The following is a 19,013-nucleotide window of genomic DNA, read 5'->3' on the forward strand; positions in this document are numbered from 1 at the left end:
TAGAGAAACTTGTTGAAACATTTTACCTGTGTTGACTTGGGAAGATATTTTATAGATAAGTTCTGCTCATTGTCTTTGAATGGTTATTATGATATATCATCTCTTCTCTGAGGTTCATTACGAATTGCACATCTTTAAATATCTACTTTGAGTCATTCTCTCAGGTAAGATGGTCAGTCAGAGGAATATTCATTGTTATTAAACATAAATTCATGACAGCACATATTTGTAGCCAGGAATCTTGTAATTTTATTTAAGCTATGACTCTTTACATTACACCTGGTTCTAAAAATTCTTTCAACTATAAAAACCCGACTACAGATTCCTGTCCCTTCACCTGCCTCAAGTATAAATCCTTATAAACTGCAGCTGTTTTGGCTTTAATGAAACATTACTTGAAGCTCCTGAAGACAAAAAATAAACAAAACATATCAATAAAGTGACTTTTACCTTGGTTGATACATCTTTTTATTTTCATGCACTTTTATGTGAATATAAAGAAGTTGGTGTATTGTTTGATCCAGATAACTGAAGTGATTTAACATTTTTGTAGCTGTTTTTTTATCCTAACATACATCAAGTGTGACAAACTTCTACTGAGTGTTTTAGCCCATGTCTTTGACCAGTGACACACTTTCAGCTCTTCCGAAAATTTGTGCCAGAGACAGTTTATGATATTGGATAGTAATAAGGAAATAAAATTTTAAAAAAAACATTGCTTCGGGGTTTTTTTCTGGAAGACATTTAGTGGCCAGTGACGCCCCAGAAGGCGTGGTCACTGATTAAAACTTCACTGTCAGGCATGATTTCTCATTCATCTTAGGGTCCCAACCTTTAAGGTGTTATCCACACATAGGTTGTGTTGCTTTTAATATTTTTGTGGGATTTTGACATTGCTTTTTTTGGTACAATGGCTAAAACATTGATTGTGACATTCCTCCTTTGTGTTGCTGTAGCCACTGTTGGTAAGTAGAACTTCTTCTATAAACTATCCTTAAATCGTCTTGTTTAGAAGTAGCTGTTAAGGGAAACATCTCTTTCTGTACTAGCTTGATTTTTTGTGCTCTCGATGTTAAAATAGTGTCTGTTCTTTCATTAAAGCAGAAACAGCTGTAGTCTATAAAGACAATAAGTTGAGTTTGCCTAATTATGTTAAAGCAATTTACAGGTTTAATGTACAAACAACTATATTTATTTTAAAAATAGACAATGCCTGAAAATCTGAAAGGGTTTGCACTTTAAAGATGATACAGCTTCTGCTGCAGTTATTTCAGTGACCATAATCATATTTGGATTTTTCATTCAGAACATGTTTTATTACCAAAAGCAATACTGAGAGTTTTATACCTAGTTGTTGTGGATGAAACATAACAGAGACAAAAAACCAGTAACCTCCTGAATAATTCAGCTGAATTTATCAATTAGTTAAGAAGCGTAGAAATCATGTATCGTTAGTTAACCTGAAGCATTTTCTTTAAATAATGACAGATTGATAGCAACGGCAACATACGTTTTATAACTCAGAACTAATGAAAAACTAACATTTGTGTACACAGCAGCAGCAACGACCCTTTCACCAACTACAACAACCCTAAAATCTACAACTACAACAATACCAGCGGCTCCACCATCTACAACCATGGAAGCTACAGTTACACCAACACCAAAGCCTCCAACCACAACCAAAGCTCTGACCACAACTAAAGCTCTGACCACAACTAAAGCTCTGACCACAACTAAAGCTCTGACCACAACTAAAGCTCTGACCACAACAACGAAATCTCCAACAACACCTGCACCAACTTCAACAGCTACTCCACCAACAGGAACTTCACCAACAGAGGGTTCGAGTGTTTCACCAAACACAGGATCTTCCCAAACGAACGCTCCCTCCACAGCACCAGTACCTGCAACTCCAAAACCTCCAGGTAAATCAGATACTTTACAAAAAGATCAAAATCATTTAGAAAGCATTGCTTAATTAAAATAACTGAATATAATTTATTTGAAATATAAAATTCTTACATTGTGTGTTTGTGGTTCTTGTCATAATTATCAAGGTGCTTGTGCTTCAAACCCATGTCCTGGTGGAAGCACCTGTGAGGAACATTTCAACCAGACTTTCTATTGCTGGTGTCTTCCTGGTGAAGTTTATAACGGTGTATTCTGTCTAAGGGGTATGTATCTGAAAAGCAACATGGGAATATGGTGCTTCTTATAACTAAGTGTAGAAACCTTTGCAGATAGACAAGATGAAAACTCTTGTTGTGTGTTGTGTTGAATGTCACCAAAAGAAGTTGTGGTATTTACAAGCTGGCTTCAGTAAACAGACTGAAAGCTGTCTTAACGTCATTCATTGGTTTGGGGTTATCACAATATGTTTAATTTGACCATGTAACTATATCAGTAGAGAAACAAGTTAAAGAAGTAGTGATCTGGATTATTTGCTTTTTTGCCTATTGTAAATAGGACTTGGAGATTTACATCATTTTGAAACCCAAGTAGCTGCCCCCTGCTGGTCATTCTGAGAATTTTTAGCGCCTTTCAAGGAGGAGTTCATCTACTTGGAAAAAAAAAGAAGAAAATAAGAAATTCAGTTTATCAACTGAGGAATTAATGATACTCTCAATGAGATGCAATACTGCAGATCTCATAATACTAACAGCCAAATATACAGCCAAAATAAATCAACATTTAATCTCATATTTATAACTTTGAATCTTGTTACAATGCCTTTAAAACTAAAATTAGAGCTTTAAATTGCAAACGCTTGACTGAACATAAAATACTAGTCAAAACTGTGACTTTTAATGGTCATGACTATGAACCTCAAAATTATGACTGTACATTTTACATCAAAATTTGGAATGTTAATCTTATAATAATAATAACCAGAAATCATATATTTGAAGGATTGTAAGTAAGGATTTTACTAATATTGTAAATATAATTTTTAAACTGTGTATTCTAACTTTGATAACTGAAAGAAATATTTTAAAAATCCTGCCAATGACTTTCAAACTTGTGACTTTTAAATGCATAGTTATGACATTACTGATATCTGCATAGCTGTTTTTATTCAAGTTGTGAATTTATACTTCCTTGAAAATAACTTCAATGTGCATCATGTACTGTATATTCATTCCATAGCTTAGCAAACCATGAAACATAGACCCACTAATAAATTCACCATATTATGCGTTTTTGTATCCTGTGCATAATAAAAGATCAAAAACAATTTAAACACTCCCATAATGAATAATTTTGAACCATATTGTCCAGTTGTATTTTGGCCACTTCAGTGATAATCATTTTAAATATATAGTCCCAAGTCATATTTAGCATCAGGATTTTAAGCAGTGACTCAACTTAGAAGTAATGGTAGTAGTGGAAGTAGCATCATTTGACTTGGGCAATATTTGTTTTAAGTGAAAAGGCGATGCTATATATTTTTCTTAATTCCGTTTTGTTGTCATCAGTTTGTGGGCTAATGGGGTGGCCAAACTAAAAGTTATTTAACTGACTTTTGGGAGACATTTCAATAACAAATTAGATACTATGGTAAACTGTCATTTGAAAACTCAAATTACTTGAATATATGTATTTGTTCCTGTGATTTTTGTGGAAATGTTCTTACATTGATCTTATTTTCCTAAATAGCCCAGGTCTTCCCTGGACAGCTAGTCTGGAAGAAAAAATTTCAGCCTGAAATGGCCGACAAAACATCACAAATATTTTTGGAGACTTATTATGAAATTTGGTCTGGGGTGAGTACTAATTTATCTTTGCCTTTGTTTTTATTTTGCCCCAAAAGCCACACAGAGTTATATTGGTTTTGTCTGTTTTTCACTTTCAATTAAATTAAGACATTTTGTTCTGTGTGCATAAATACTGCCTAAACAGAACACTGTTCACTGCAATATTATTTCTAATAAACAGGTTCACGAACAGTTTAAAGATAAAAATGGATATCTTGGACTTGAAGTGCTGGAGCTCCGGTAAGTTTCAAAACTGTATTTTCTATACAATAGCGTTCTATACAGTGTGACGTAGACTAATCCACTACTTAGTGCAATCTTCCTTAATTATGACATTTTCACATAGGGAAATAGTATCAAAAGAGAGGTCAACGCAAGGCAATATTGAAGCAACAATACAAATCGTCTATGAACCAACTGCTGAAATCACTGAACAAGATGTAAAAGAAACAGTGGAAAGCAGTCCACTGGCAGACAGCTTTACAGGTGGGTTTTATACAAATATATACTTTTTCTGGGGGTTCTAATGTAGTTTACTTATTCTATGAGAAAGATAGAATTCTATGTCGGTATGGCACATTCATTATACTTTTAATGAATGTGCCAGACACATATTTAATACAAGTGAATCTGTTAAAGCTGTTTAACACTTTAACAGCTTTATTTTATTTTAATTTTTATTTTATTTTCTTCCAGTATGGTTTAGTTCTGTCTGTCTTTGTTTTTTTTGTGTTTTTTTACTGCACACTCAATTTCAACATTTTTAACAGGCATTGCACTAGCGCATGATCAAAACATGGTGTTGGTGTCAAATGTCATGATTTCAGTCAAGACTTTAAGTCTGAAGAAGTTCTGAGGAATTTAGTTATCAGTAATGTTCTTGATTTTATATCTATGTAATGAAGTTTTCCAATGCCATCAACCTTTTTTTCTGTCCCATTCAAGCCAAAAGCCTTTGTGATTTCGATCCATGCGACACTTCAACTTCAACATGCAAATCTACAGTCGGCAGTTTCACATGCAACTGTAAAGATGGATATAAAGAAACAGATTACAGTGAAAGATTATGCGTGGGTAAGGAAATATAACAATCAAGAGAGTTGAAATCTTTATCTGAGCTCTAACTGTAGTGTAACTTTCTGTACTTTAGCTGAATGTCCTGTTGGTCAGATGTTAGTGGACAACAAATGTAAAAAGTAAGTGCATCGAACTAACTATCTGGCTTTATGATTTTCTGCAAGTCCAACAGTTTCAAGTTAAATTATGTATTTTTTTTCTCAGATGTGACTTTGGTCGGACTGGTTTTAACTGCAAGGACAGTGAGTATACAGTAGTGAAAGTCAAAACATGTTCCTGAAGATAGTACATTTTTGTTTTTGCACGAGGAGAGGAATTACAATAAGCATGCAATTACAATTCAGCATACAATAAGCCACGGCTAAATTAAATTATTTCTATCTGTTATTTTGAGAGGGGAAAAAAAAGATAACATTTAGGAATATTTTCTAAGTGTTAAACAGAAGCTAAAGTCTTCAACGTTGGTTCTAATGATGGCCTTCAGCCAATAGCTGCATGTCTTCTACTTTCTCTGCCCCACTGTGCAGCTACTAAAAAATTAAGGGTACTAGTGCTACAAAAGCTTTATTTTAAATATGTAAAAAATATTGAACACATAAAACATTTACTACAGAAAATTAACGTAGTTCTTTAGCCAAATGAATTTTCCCTCTAAAGCCATAATAAAATCTTTAAAATCAAATTTTACATTTTGAGACAGAATGATCTCTAAAATGTGATCCTGTTGTATCAAGATCGTAAAAAGACTGAGACTAATTAGTGACTGCTTCTCTGTTTATTAGACACGTTGTTGATCGTTGTGATCGTTTGCTGTATCCTCGGAGCTCTGGTGATCGCTGCATTGATCGCTTTGCCATTCGTATTAAAAAAGTAAGTTTGAACTCTGTTCATTTATCGACCTTACTGACTTCTACAATCACCTTTTTTCTCTAAAACTGCATTCATATTTTTGCAATAGACTGTAAGCTATGCTACATATGTAATTTTAAACACAACAGGAGAGACATTGTTGCAGTTTTCTTTGTTATTATTTCTTTCAGACCCAAGAAGAAAAGCTCCAAGAGAAATGAGGAAGACATTGGGAGACCCTACCAAAGTCATTCTGTTGCCAAGGCCCCACTGTCCTACAGCAACGGCAACAGCAATGACTTTTCCGCTTCAGTTAAAGAACCAACAAACAGCCTGGCAAATTCTGGGGCCCCTCGCATCCCACGAGCCACAGCCAACAGCAACTACGACAGTAGGACCAACCTGGAGATGACTCCGAGCAACAGTCGACAAAACTTGATTCCTTCAGGGATGAACTCGGTGGGTACACCATTGCTCGACCACACAAACATCTGTGCTTTATTCACTCACAAATTATGTCTCTTCTTCTCTGCTGCAGCGATTCAACGACAACCAAGATGACATGTACTCGTTCAACCAGAATCGACCCAAAAACAACCCTTACGAGGAGATCCAACCCAATGGCAACCCTTACTCCCAGAACCGAGCCTCAAACCCTTACTCTCAGATGCGAGGCCAGACAAACCCTTACTATAATTAAGGAGAGGAAAGCTGAATCACTTCAGGTGTTTTTTCCCAAGTGACTGCAATTCATTGGAAACCCCCTGAAGTAAAAGATGTAAACAGAAGCATATCAGCTAAGATGTGCAACGTAATGTAGTAGATATTGTTGTATCATGTGTTCTTTTGCTACGTTTAGCTGTTATTGTGTAACTTCTTTAAGATGTAATAAACAAATCTGTCTTTCATTGTTTAAATCTTTTTAATTCTTGTATTCTGAGTCACCCATAGTTCTGTATGCTGATTGAACATGAGTCCATAATTTATTCCATGTTTAAATTTCTTTTTGTTCATCTATGAATTTACTGCCGTTGTTTTTTCTCAGCATTTCAGGCTTAATTTGAGTCTCAGTTTTTTGCTTGACCAAGTTTTCGTAAATGAGATGAGCTGAAAGTTTCTTCAAATTAGAGAATGTGAAGATGTTCATCATCATTCAATATACTTTATATAGTGGTAAAATCATTTATAATTCCAATAGTTTGTAATATTTAGCAATGCGTGTGTCATTTTTCTTTTTGTATTTCATCATGTTATGTTGTATTTAACTCAAAAGCTGTAAATCAGAGGTGATCTGTATTTGAAATTTACACTTGCATTTTTTATATGGGTAAATAATTAAGATTGTATCGTTGATTTTTGAGTTTCAAATGTTTTATAAACATAATTTTAATGTTTCTACCTCTGATTCAGACAGTTTAGGTCTAAATTTTCTCATCATGAAAAATCAGTCATATTCAATAAAAACAATACATTCATAACCTCTAACCCTAGAATTATTTAGATCATTAACACTCATACTGATGTTTTCAAGCCTTTATTTTTGTTATGATTATTTTCTGCTGATATTTAAATCAGCTCAATGAAAAACATCTTCATAATAACCATGTGTAATACTTGCTTAAAGATCGTTATTTTGAAAAGGCACTTTTAATTTTATTTATTGAATATATCTGTAAATTTTTTGTTAACTTTGGGCTTTAATTTTTGCATAAAACACTATTATTGTTGTTGGATGGAATATTTATGCAATAAAACAACTTAAGCAACTTTTAAAACAAAAACTGAGTCACAAGTTTGAGTAAAGTGAGAAATACAGCAAGGGATTGTTATCATTTTGTCTGCGATTTAAAATTACACATCCAGGCTGAATTATACACATCACCTTGGCTGGTTTTTCTTCCACTACACGCTGATGAATTGACAAGCTTCCAGTTAAAACCCTGCCTTGATTTTTACTAGAGATGTGCCGATCAGGTTTTTTCCTGCCGATTCCGATCACCCATGAGGGCCAATCACTGATACCGATCACATCATTATTATTTTTTAAATCATAAGCACTACCGGTTACATTATGTGGAAAAAGGAACCATGAATTCACCTTAATTTAGATAAAAAGTTGTTTTTAATAACTTTTTCCAAGAAAAAAACAAAACGGGCATTGTGCAAATTGCACTGCTATCGGTAATACTATCTTTAACAGACTGATAACATATGAAGGCTCTGAAGAGGCTAAATAAAGTTTTAATACGTATGTAAAATGTATTGTTTTAAAGTTAGATGCTGCACCTTTAAGCAGAGGTTCGGTGTGAGAGTCACTACCAGGTGGAGTAGAAGCGGCGCTCCGTCTGTGAAATATTACTACCTGTAGCGCGTAGCAGCGGTTCAACAGCGAGAGCAGAACCTGCGTCTTACATTGCAGCTCGAAGACTTAGATAATTTTGCGGGTTATTTGATTAACTTTCTGACCGTCATGCTAATCCGGGTGAGTGTTTGTAGCTGTGTGCTGCTTTACCTTCTATCTGATCTTTACCTGCTATATCTTTTTTACTGCAGTGAGCCTCGATGTGGCCAAACTCCGTCAAGTATGGCATTGTTTTTATGTCATATTAGCTTCGTTGTGTTGATGCATTTTGACGTGCTTCAATTTTCCGCCGCAACACGCAAACTTCCCCATTCCCTCAGGTTGTGAAATGACATGCAGGTGATCGGTTTGTGTGATCGGCAACAAGAGACTGTGATCGGCGATCACCGATCATACACCTTTTCACAGAAATCGGCCGATTATGATCAGTGGCCGATCGATCGGCACACCTCTAATATTTACATTTGTAATATTTTGAACTAATAAATAATTCAGTCAGAAGATTCCGTTAACTACTATGGTCGTTATGATTGGTTGTCTACATTGCACCTGGCAATCCCATTGGATATCTACAGTTGGGGGGTGAACTTGTTTACAAATTATCCAATCTGATCAGGTAATTTGGGAGGAAAAAGTGGTCCTTTGACAAATATATTTCAGCAATAATAACCAATTATTAGTGATTAATTTTAAGCTTGTGAGAGGAAAGCAGGGACATTTAATTTATGTGGTAGGGGAAAAAATTCATTGTGGGACAGTTTTAATAAGCATCACAAAGGCTTTGTGTTTTCATAGGCTTGGCTTAATTGGATGACTTTGTCTGGACTCCACTCTTCTGTAGCTGTGTTTCAATCAACATTGTTTTTTAATTTTTTTTTCTAAGTATAGCATTAGTATAATTTGAGGGAAATGTCAAAATTTCAAACACTCTCCTCAATTTTGCAATAAAAACAAAATAAATGATGCTCACCTGATGTGTTTTTGGCTTTTCTGAAAAAGAGTCAATGAGCAAAAAGGGAGACGGAAACACATTTGATGAATAAGTTCTCGCATCAAACTTTTCCATTTACGGGTGGGTCTGTGCCATACCAGAGGCACGATACACTGAACGTTTCCTGCAACTTCCTGGAGTGAAAGATGCAAATAAATCTGTTCAAATGTCTGTTGATTTTCTTCAGAAGCCGATAGTGACGAACTCTACTTCAATGTGACTAATGGAATGAGCGGTGTAGCTTACCTTTGGTCAGGATGATACGTGGAGTACCTTCAAGTCATCGAGTGATGACATAACACGATATGAGTGTTTAAACCAGCTTTTTTGTCCCACCAACACCCAAAGTGGCATTGAAATGGAGCAAGAATTGAAGAGAGCATCAATGCAAAGAGAATTAAAGTCTAGATAAAATCTATTTTTGCTAATGAGTAGCAATTCAGCTACACTTCAGGTCCCATTAAAACATTAATTTTAGTAACTAATCCCTAATCTCAGCAGTCAATAATTTAATTAAATTCATGCCAACTTCATACACATTTTATTTATGAATGTTTTTATTCTTTTATTGTAGGTGATTGAGTGACTTCATGTAGTCCCACCCTGTTTTATTTGTAACCAAATGTCTGTAATGACACATGATACAGATACATTATAGTAAGAAATTCAGCGATAATTTGTGAATGCATTCATAAGGTTAGTGAATACATCAAGCTTCAAATTATTTCTGTGTTAACAGAGGACAGATTAACAGCAATAAACAACTGACAAGGAATGTAATCATTAGTTTCTATGGCTTATTATTAACACCTTTGATGTACAGATAAATATTTGCATGACAAGCTTTAGTCATTCTATAAAGATATTCCGCACATGGATGTTTGACATGTTTATGTAGTACTTTGGTGTGTTTATACAATATGTCACATCAGTTTTCTAAAATTTTATAGGGGAAATTACAGTTTAATAATTGTGCAGAATGATTGAGAACACAGTTGAGCAATTGAGCAATACAGGACAAACTCCTAACCCCCAATAAAAAAGATAAGATAAAAAATGTGCACACTCATCAATAAACTCATTCAAGTAGGATCTGCCTTAATTCTTTGTGACATAACTTCAACCGGATATAACCATAAGTTCCCAGAGATTTTGGTCCAGAGTGACATGATAGCATCGCACAGTAGCTACAGATTTTTCATCTGGACTTCCAAGACGCGATTCTCCCGTTCCACAACATCCCAGAGCTGCTCTGTTGGGTCCAGATCTGGAGGCTCCTGAGGCTCATTTATTATTTTAAAATTACACAATCAAACCAAAACAAAATACAAAGTAAAGTGGAAATTTTGGTTTTTAATGAACAAAAGGACAATAATTTATATAAGTAGCAAAAAATAACAATGTATCAATGAGACAAAATAAAAGTTTTCCAAATCTTTTTTTATATGAAACAATATAAGATTTTGCAGGTGTGTGTCTGTGTCTGATGAAGTTTTGGTTAAAACATGTTTGTTTTTAAATCCAGAAATTTAAAAAGTACAGCGTACAAAAAATAGTCCTAAAAGTACATTTTCTTTTTTCAAAAAAGTTACTCAAGTAGATGTAATTGAGTAAATGTAACTAGTTATTTTTCAACTCTGACTGTAACTGATAGAGATCTTGTTCCATTCTGGGAAAAATATGTATTTCTTCACCACATTGTAAAACTGATTGTTAAACATGACTTTGGAAATGTATATTTATGGCAGCTCATTTTTATAGGTAGGAGCGTAGTACTTTAAGGTAAGCTACAACTCTATGACACTTACTGATTCTTAAAATCCTTTCATCTATGTCTGGATCTGTGGGAAAGAACTAGCTTACTATCCTTTCACCTGCCTCAGTTATAACTAGTTGCATTTACTTCAGTAACTTTGTCAAAAACTAAAAACTTTTAGGAGTAGTTTTACTACACCGTACTTGTTACTTGTACTTAATGATGTTATTAAGAAGCACTGCCGTTCTTACTTGAGTAAAATTTTTGAATACTCTATTCACTGTGAGTAACTTTACAGATTGAAGAACAACATTGTTTTAACAAGATTGTTTTAACCAAATCTGTGAGAGATACAGACACATGCAATGTTTATTGCTTGTTTCACAACTGATGACTATATAATGATTTTATGATGTAAAGCACTTTGAACTGCCTTGTTGCTGGAATAAGCTATAGAAATAAACTTGACATCTACTGTTGTTAAAGTGGGACTCATCATTTGTACAAAGTTTTGTTCTGTTATTTTCTCTCTGCTGAGCCATAAAGACTACAGTAAATACATATATTGTCATGGAAAGTACTTTACCTTATTATAACATATATTGAATTTACAATATCAAGTTTAAGTATTAGTTTAATAAGTTTAATATTGAAGAATTCTGACTTAGAAAAGTGTTAATTCGGCTTGGATTTGTTATTCTGCATTATCTATTGTAATAATTTCTAAATATCAGAATTTGAGAATTTTTGTCTTTCTGGTGACATGATTTCTAAATAGGTAAAATGATCTAATCAGGCTTTTACTAGACAATACTTATTTTTTTCTTAAGTAATTTCTTGGGCAGTTTGAGTAAAACTATATTGAAGTTGAGTACTCTACCCACCTCTGGTTATAAGTCATTCATTGTAAATTGCATCTGTTTTAGCCTTGATTTAAAGGAACTCAGTGTTTCAGCTGTTAAACAGTTTTCTGGAAGTTTGTTCCAGATTTGTGTGATGCAGAGCAGACCAGAACCAGAAGACCTGAGTGGCCCAAAGGCTGAGACTCCAACAGCAGATCTTTAATGTATTGTGGTGCTAAGCCGTTCAGTGATTTATAAACTATCAACAGAATTTTAAAGTCTATTCTCGGATCTACAGGCAGCCAGTGTAGGGACTTTACAGCTGGTGTGATGTGCTCTATCTTCCTGGTTTTAGTGAGAACACCAGCTGCAGCCTTTTATTTTATTTTTTTTGTCGCATTTTTTGCAGTAATCAATCCAACTAAAGATAAACATGTGAGTGAGTTTCTCTAGATGTTACTGAAACATTAGTCCTCTAATCCTGGAAATGTTCTCCAGGTTGATAGAAGGCCAACTTTGTAAATATATTTACGTGACTCTGAAGGTTCAGGTCAGAGTTCATCACCACACCAACATTTCGAGTTTCTAGTTGTGCGTTGACTCTAGATCGTTCCTCTTTAGGTCCAAAGAAAATAACTTCAGTTTTGTTTCTGTTCAGCTGGAGAGAGTTATGGGACATTCACACATTCATTTGTCTGTTTTGTCACCTAGTGACTCTGTAGTCACCAGGTGACTACAGAGTCACCTGGTGACCAGTAAAACATTAATTTGTTCCTAAATCCTGTGGCAGAGACAGTTTATGATGAAGCATAACTATAAACAAATAAGACATGGCTTTTGAAAAAGATGTGGCCTTTGAGTATTTTTTTTTTGTTTGTTTGGTTTTTTTTAAACACTTTTAGTGCCCTGCACTAAAAGTGAGGTGTGGTTACTGATTAAAACTTAGCAGTCAAGGTTGACTTCACATTCATCTCAGGCTTCTAACCTCTCAGGTGTCATCCACTCATAGCTTGTACTGCTTTTGGTCTTTTTGTGGGATTTTAACCTTTAACCTAAAAGTTTATTTAATTTTTGATTTTTCTGATAATGGCTAAAACATTGACTGTGACATTCATTCTTTGGATTGTCGTAACCACTGTCGGTAAGTGTAAATGCTTTTATATACTATGTTTCAATCGTTTAGAAGTAGTAGTAGCAACTTTTTTCTGCTCTAGTTTGATTCTTTATTATTGTTTGTCCTTATTCAGGTCAAACTCCATCATTCCATTAATGGAAGAGCAAACATTAAATGTTTGCTCTTCCATTAATGCAGAAACAGCTGTGGTCTATAAAGATAAGCATAAGTGGAAAGAGTAAAAAAATAATAAAAGTACAATTACTTAGATAAAATGTTCCTTAAATACAAGTTATCACTGTAAAAAGTTAGTCAAGTAAAAGTTGAAAAGTATCTCATTAAACTTTTATTTTAAGCAAAAGCTATTTAGAAAATGTTTTATGAATGGAAAGTGCTCATAAACTCATAAATGGATCCGATTTCAAATGTAACTGAGTAAAACACATTACTGAAAACATGCTTAGGTAGAAGTAAAAGTTCAGGTTTTGTAAACTACTTTAAAAAGTAACAATTACAGACAAATTGTACTTAATTACAGTAACACGAGTAAATGTAACCAGTTACTTTCTAGCCCTGTTTATAAGTGATGCAGGTGAAGGGACAGTTTAACAAATTAATTAAATAAATTGTAACATATAATTTTTTTTTTTTACATCTTGTGACTAAAATAAACCTTGGTAGCATAATGGGCACAAACATGATTATTTTTAAAATAACTGCCTCAAACTGAGAAATAAATCAAAATCCCAACATCTGTTTATGTTAGGATAAAAAATGAACAGTAAAATTAGTTTGTATTATTGCGTCAATTTTAGCGTTTATAGGTTTATTTTAAAGTTATACCTATAAAAATAACTAATGTTTGTAAATCAGAAAAGTTTTAGTGTTTAAAGATGATGCAGCTTCTCTTGCTTTTCTTTTAGTGACCTTCACTATCATATTTGGATTTTTGTTTCAAACGTTATCATCTATGATACGTGTACTACCAAAAGTACTGAGCTGTGAATTGTGTTGTTGTGCAAGTAAATGATTCACCTGGAGTGCTTACCGTACCTTATTTTATAAGTATAAAAACGTCAATCATTAATCATGTATCTTTATTTAAACTGAAACATTTTTTAAATAATGGCTAACTCTTAGCAATATACGCTTTATTTTAGAATCTGGAAACTAATATAATACAATAGAAAGAAATATCCATTATTGTGTCACAGTAGGGAAATTCCAGCACAACAGCAAAGTGATCAGTAACCAAAGCAAGTAGATTCACACAAACATGGGAGTACAAAATAGATAAAAACAGAATAAAAAAAGCAAAACAATCTGTTTATAAAGAGTGAAAATTCAACATAAATACTGTGCAGTTATTAAATCCAGTACAAAGTAATGTGCAACTCTGTAGGTTAAATAAAAAAAAACATACAAATTGTGCAGGTATATTGAAAAGTAAAAACAGGAGACTTACAGTAAGTTACAATAACAAAATATGCAAAATATGGAATCCAGATAAAAGCAGCACTGCTACTTAAAATTAACAAACCTGTGCCAATGAATGAATGCTAACATCAGTATCACAACCACAGCAACGACAGAAACTACGTCAACTGCAGAACCTCTCGTGTCAACCACAGATGGATCAACACATTCCATGACAACAAAGTCTCCAACATCTGCACCAACCACAGAAGCTACAACAGCTTCAACTCCTACAAAACCACCGACATCAGCACCAACCACAGAAGCTACAACAGCTTCGACACCGACAAAACCACCAACATCTGGACCAACGACAGACACTACACCAGATACAACACCGACCAAACCTCCGACATCTGGACCAACCACAGACACTACACCAGATACAACACCGACCAAACCTCCGACATCTGGACCAACCACAGACACTACACCAGATACAACACCGACCAAACCTCCAACATCTGGACCAACCACAGACACTACACCAGATACAACACCGACCAAACCTCCGACATCTGGACCAACCACAGACACTACACCAGATACAACACCGACCAAACCTCCGACATCTGGACCAACCACAGACACTACACCAGATACAACACCGACCAAACCTCCGACATCTGGACCAACCACAGACACTACACCAGCTTCAACACCGACATCTGGACCAACCACAGATGCTACAACAGCTTCAACACTGACAAAACCTCCGACATCTGGACCAACTACAGACACTACACCAGCTTCAACACCGACATCTGGACCAACCACAGACACTACACCAGATACAACACCGACCAAACCTCCAACATCTGGACCAACCACAGACACTACACCAGATACAACACCGACCAAATCTCCGACATCTGGACCAACCACAGACACTACACCAGCTTCAACACAGACATCTGGACCAACCACAGACACTACGCCAGATACAACACCGACCAAACCTCCGACATCTGGACCAACCACAGACACTACACCAGCTTCAACACCGACATCTGGACCAACCACAGACACTACACCAGATACAACACCGACCAAACCTCCGACATCTGGACCAACCACAGACACTACACCAGCTTCAACACCGACATCTGGACCAACCACAGACACTACACCAGATACAACACCGACCAAACCTCCGACATCTGGACCAACCACAGACACTACACCAGCTTCAACACCGACATCTGGACCAACCACAGACACTACACCAGATACAACACCAACCAAAACTCCGACATCTGGACCAACCACAGACACTACACCAGCTTCAACACCGACATCTGGACCAACCACAGACACTACGCCAGATACAACACCGACCAAACCTCCGACATCTGGACCAACCACAGACACTACACCAGATACAACACCGACCAAACCTCCGACATCTGGAACAACCACAGATGCTACAACAGCTTCAACACTGACAAAACCTCCGACATCTGGACCTACTACAGACACTACACCAGCTTCAACACAGACATCTGGACCAACCACAGACACTACACCAGTTTCAACACAGACATCTGGACCAACCACAGACACTACACCAGCTTCAACACCGACAAAATCAACAACATCTGGACCAACCACAGAAACTACACCAGCTTCAACAGCTACTCCACAAACAGAAACTCCACCAACAAAGGGTCCAAGTCTTTCACCAAACACAGAATCTTTCTCAACGCAAGCTCCCTCCACAGCACCAGAACAAGGAACTACAGAACCTCCAAGTAATTCAGTTTCTTTGCAAATACATATAATATTTAGAAAGCACTAAGTTAAAATTGTCGTTTTGTCACAATTATCAAGGTGCATGTGCTTCCAACCCATGTCTCGGTGGAAGCACCTGTGAAGAACGTGCTCACCTGACTTACCTGTGCTTGTGTCTGGCTGGTGAATTTTATTATGAGAATCGAGGCTGTGAAAAGTGTGAGTATCTGAGGGTAAAGCAACATGCGAATATGCTTCTTCTTTTAGCTTAGTGTAGAAACCTGTGAAGCAAGACAGTATTGTACATTTTGTTGCAGCGTGTCACCAAAAATGACATATTATTCATAAACAGGCTTCTGAACTCTGTCCATTAAAGCAATAGAATCAGTTTTGGGGGGAGGGTGGGAGGTTTGAGCTCTTTTAACTTATATGAATTACCTAACATCACTAAAGCTACGTTAAAGAAGTAATTATCTATCCCTTGTTTCATTGTCTGTTTAAATGACTCAGATACAAGCATAAATTTAGAGCGTAAGTTGCTGCCCCCTGCTGATCATTGTGGGGATTTGTAAAGCGTTTCAAAGTAGACTCATCTAGAAAAAAAGAAATGTCAAAATAACGTGGATCTCAGTATAGTGGCTTGTAGGGCCAATTTAATTTAATTAACCTTCAATTAATATTTATGACTCTGAATCATAACTATGTCCTAGTTTAGAGCTTCAAACTAACAACTGAACAAAAAACTTCTCAAAATTTAATTTTGTACTCATGGTCATGATTATGAACTTCACATTTTTGACTGTAAATTAAATATCAAATTTGTATAGTAACATGGAAACTTGAAATTATTACTATGAAAGAAAAATATATAACTATTATGTTAATACTTTTATACTCAAAATTTTAGGTTTGACATAAAAAATGATGAAATTATGATTTTGAAACTAGATTATGACTGACAATCAATCCTGCCTATAAATCCCATAAGTATGACTTTTAAACACTTTTTTTATTTTAAAATACTGAATTCTACTTTGTTGTTTTTTTAATGCTGGCTATATGCTTTCTTAAGAACAATTATAATGTCCATCTTGTTTACGTTTTCTGTGGTATATACCCACCACAAAATTTGCTTATTTATATTTTGTATGTATTAAGAAACAAACTTCATATATACACTCCAACCATTAATCATTTTGAATCCTAAAGTTCATATGTGTTTTGTCCCTTTCAGTGTTAATGCTTTTAATTATACGGTTTGAAGTTAGATTTAGTAGCTGGTTTTCTAGCCATGATTTTATTTATTAAAATAAAATCTGTAGTAGTAGTAGTAGTAATAAGATATACCAGGTTAATAGTAACTTAACCAAATTAATAGTAATGTAACTGGCTTTTTATAGATATTTCATTGAAAAATATGATACTGTGGTAAATGGTCATTTTAAAACATAAATTACTTAAATGTTTGTGTGGAATTTTTGTGGAAGTTTCTGACAATAACTTTGTTTTTCCAAATAGCCAAAGTTTTCCCTGGACTGCTACTATTGGAGACACCATATGATGACAAAATGGCCGACAAAACATCACAAATATTTAATGAGACTGCTAAAAAAATTACTGATGAGGTAAGCACTCCTTTTTCTTTCACTATATCTTATTTTGGCTCAAACATTGTACTTAAAACAATATTGGGGAGTAATGCTGGTGTCACCTGTATTGCACTTGATTAAATTAAAAGATATTTTGTTCTATGAGCCTAAACGCAACGCTGTTCACTAAAATGCTATTTTTAATACACAGATTGACAAACAGTTCAGAGGTGCAGAAAAGGGATACATTAGAGCTTTAGTGCTGGAGCTAAGGTAAGTTTCAGAGTCAAAACTGTATTTTCTATACATTAGTGAATATTTACAGTGTGACGTCAACTAATCCACTTTTTAGTACAATCTTCCTTAATTGTGACATTTTTCCACATAGGGAAAAAAAGCCAGCTCCGGTGAGGTCAAAGTCAAACGGGGTTGAAGCATCAATAGAAATAATCTATGAAGCAACTTCTGATATCACAGAAGCAGATGTAACAGAAACGATGGAAAAGGTCGCCTGTGAAACCTGTCCACTGGCAGGAAGTTTTCAAGGTGGGTTTTATACAAATATGTTCTTATTCTGCAGATTCTAGTCTAGTTTATGTTTCTCTTATTCTACATACAGTACGTTCATTACAGTTATCTTCCAGAATATCTGTTATATTACACACAAACCATTTCTTACACAAGAGTTTTGTCTTTGTATTTTTTTTTTGTTGCTACATACTTATTTTAAACATTCTCAACATGAATGGCACCACAACATGCACAAAATACCGTGTTTCCCCGAAAGTAAGACAGTGTCTTACTTTCTTTTTATCCTCAAAAGCCCCACTATGTCTTACTTTCGGGGTACGTCTTATATTGGAAAAAAATTGTCGAATTTTTTGTTTTAACCATAAAATTAACATTTATTAACAACCTGAACAGTATTGTATTCACCACAAAACAGTTTTATAAAAGGACGTGCAGGGGACGGCGCGGTGACGTATGGAGAGGGGGACGGTGCGGACGTGGGCAGGAGGCGGCGCGCAGCCGTACTTTTGGGGTACGGCTTATATTAGCCGACCCCCCTGAAGCCCCCGATACGTCTTACAATCGGGGGTGTCTTACTATCGGGGAAACACGGTATATACATTTTTGTGCATTTTGTGCAGTGACACATTTCATGATTTCTGTAATGACTTCAAGTCTGAAGATGTTCACAAGAATTTAGCTATCAGTGATGTTCTTGATTATATGTGCATGTTCTGTCATGAGGTTTTCTGATGTCATCATCCTTTTTCTATCCCATTTGAAGCCAAAGACGCTTGCAATCCCACTGTTTGTGACAAAACATCTTCAAACTGCATCCATACAAATGGCATTTTGACATGCAAGTGTAACGACGGCTACATTACCACAAATTACACTGGCAGATTATGCGTGGGTAAGGATATTTAATATCAAGAGAGTTGAAATGTGTCACTGAGCA

The 19,013-nt window shown here is 35.3% G+C and overlaps 2 protein-coding genes across 2 annotated transcripts; both read left to right on the plus strand.

Moving 5' to 3' along the window:
- Nucleotides 1-734: 734 nt before the first annotated feature.
- Nucleotides 735-7,164, plus strand: LOC103481334 (uncharacterized). Its single transcript, XM_081600755.1, has 12 exons — nt 735-965; nt 1,557-1,928; nt 2,061-2,177; nt 3,661-3,767; nt 3,940-3,998; nt 4,105-4,244; nt 4,704-4,832; nt 4,909-4,954; nt 5,040-5,077; nt 5,618-5,705; nt 5,876-6,143; nt 6,223-7,164. The coding sequence occupies exons 1-12, from the start codon at nt 911-913 to the stop codon at nt 6,382-6,384; spliced, it is 1,581 nt and encodes a 526-aa protein (XP_081456881.1). The 5' UTR covers nt 735-910; the 3' UTR covers nt 6,385-7,164.
- A 6,171-nt stretch (nt 7,165-13,335) lies between these two features.
- LOC145549182 (uncharacterized) lies at nt 13,336-17,564 on the plus strand. Its single transcript, XM_081601008.1, has 4 exons — nt 13,336-13,341; nt 14,319-15,976; nt 16,056-16,175; nt 17,475-17,564. Exons 1-3 carry the CDS (start codon nt 13,336-13,338, stop codon nt 16,096-16,098), a joined length of 1,707 nt encoding a protein of 568 aa, XP_081457134.1. The 3' UTR covers nt 16,099-16,175; nt 17,475-17,564.
- The last annotated feature ends 1,449 nt before the right edge of the window (nt 17,565-19,013 follow it).

The sequence above is a fragment of the Poecilia reticulata genome, chromosome 19 (genome assembly GCF_904066995.2).
Source record: "Poecilia reticulata chromosome 19, P_reticulata-male-v2, whole genome shotgun sequence".
Lineage (NCBI taxonomy): Eukaryota > Metazoa > Chordata > Actinopteri > Cyprinodontiformes > Poeciliidae > Poecilia > Poecilia reticulata.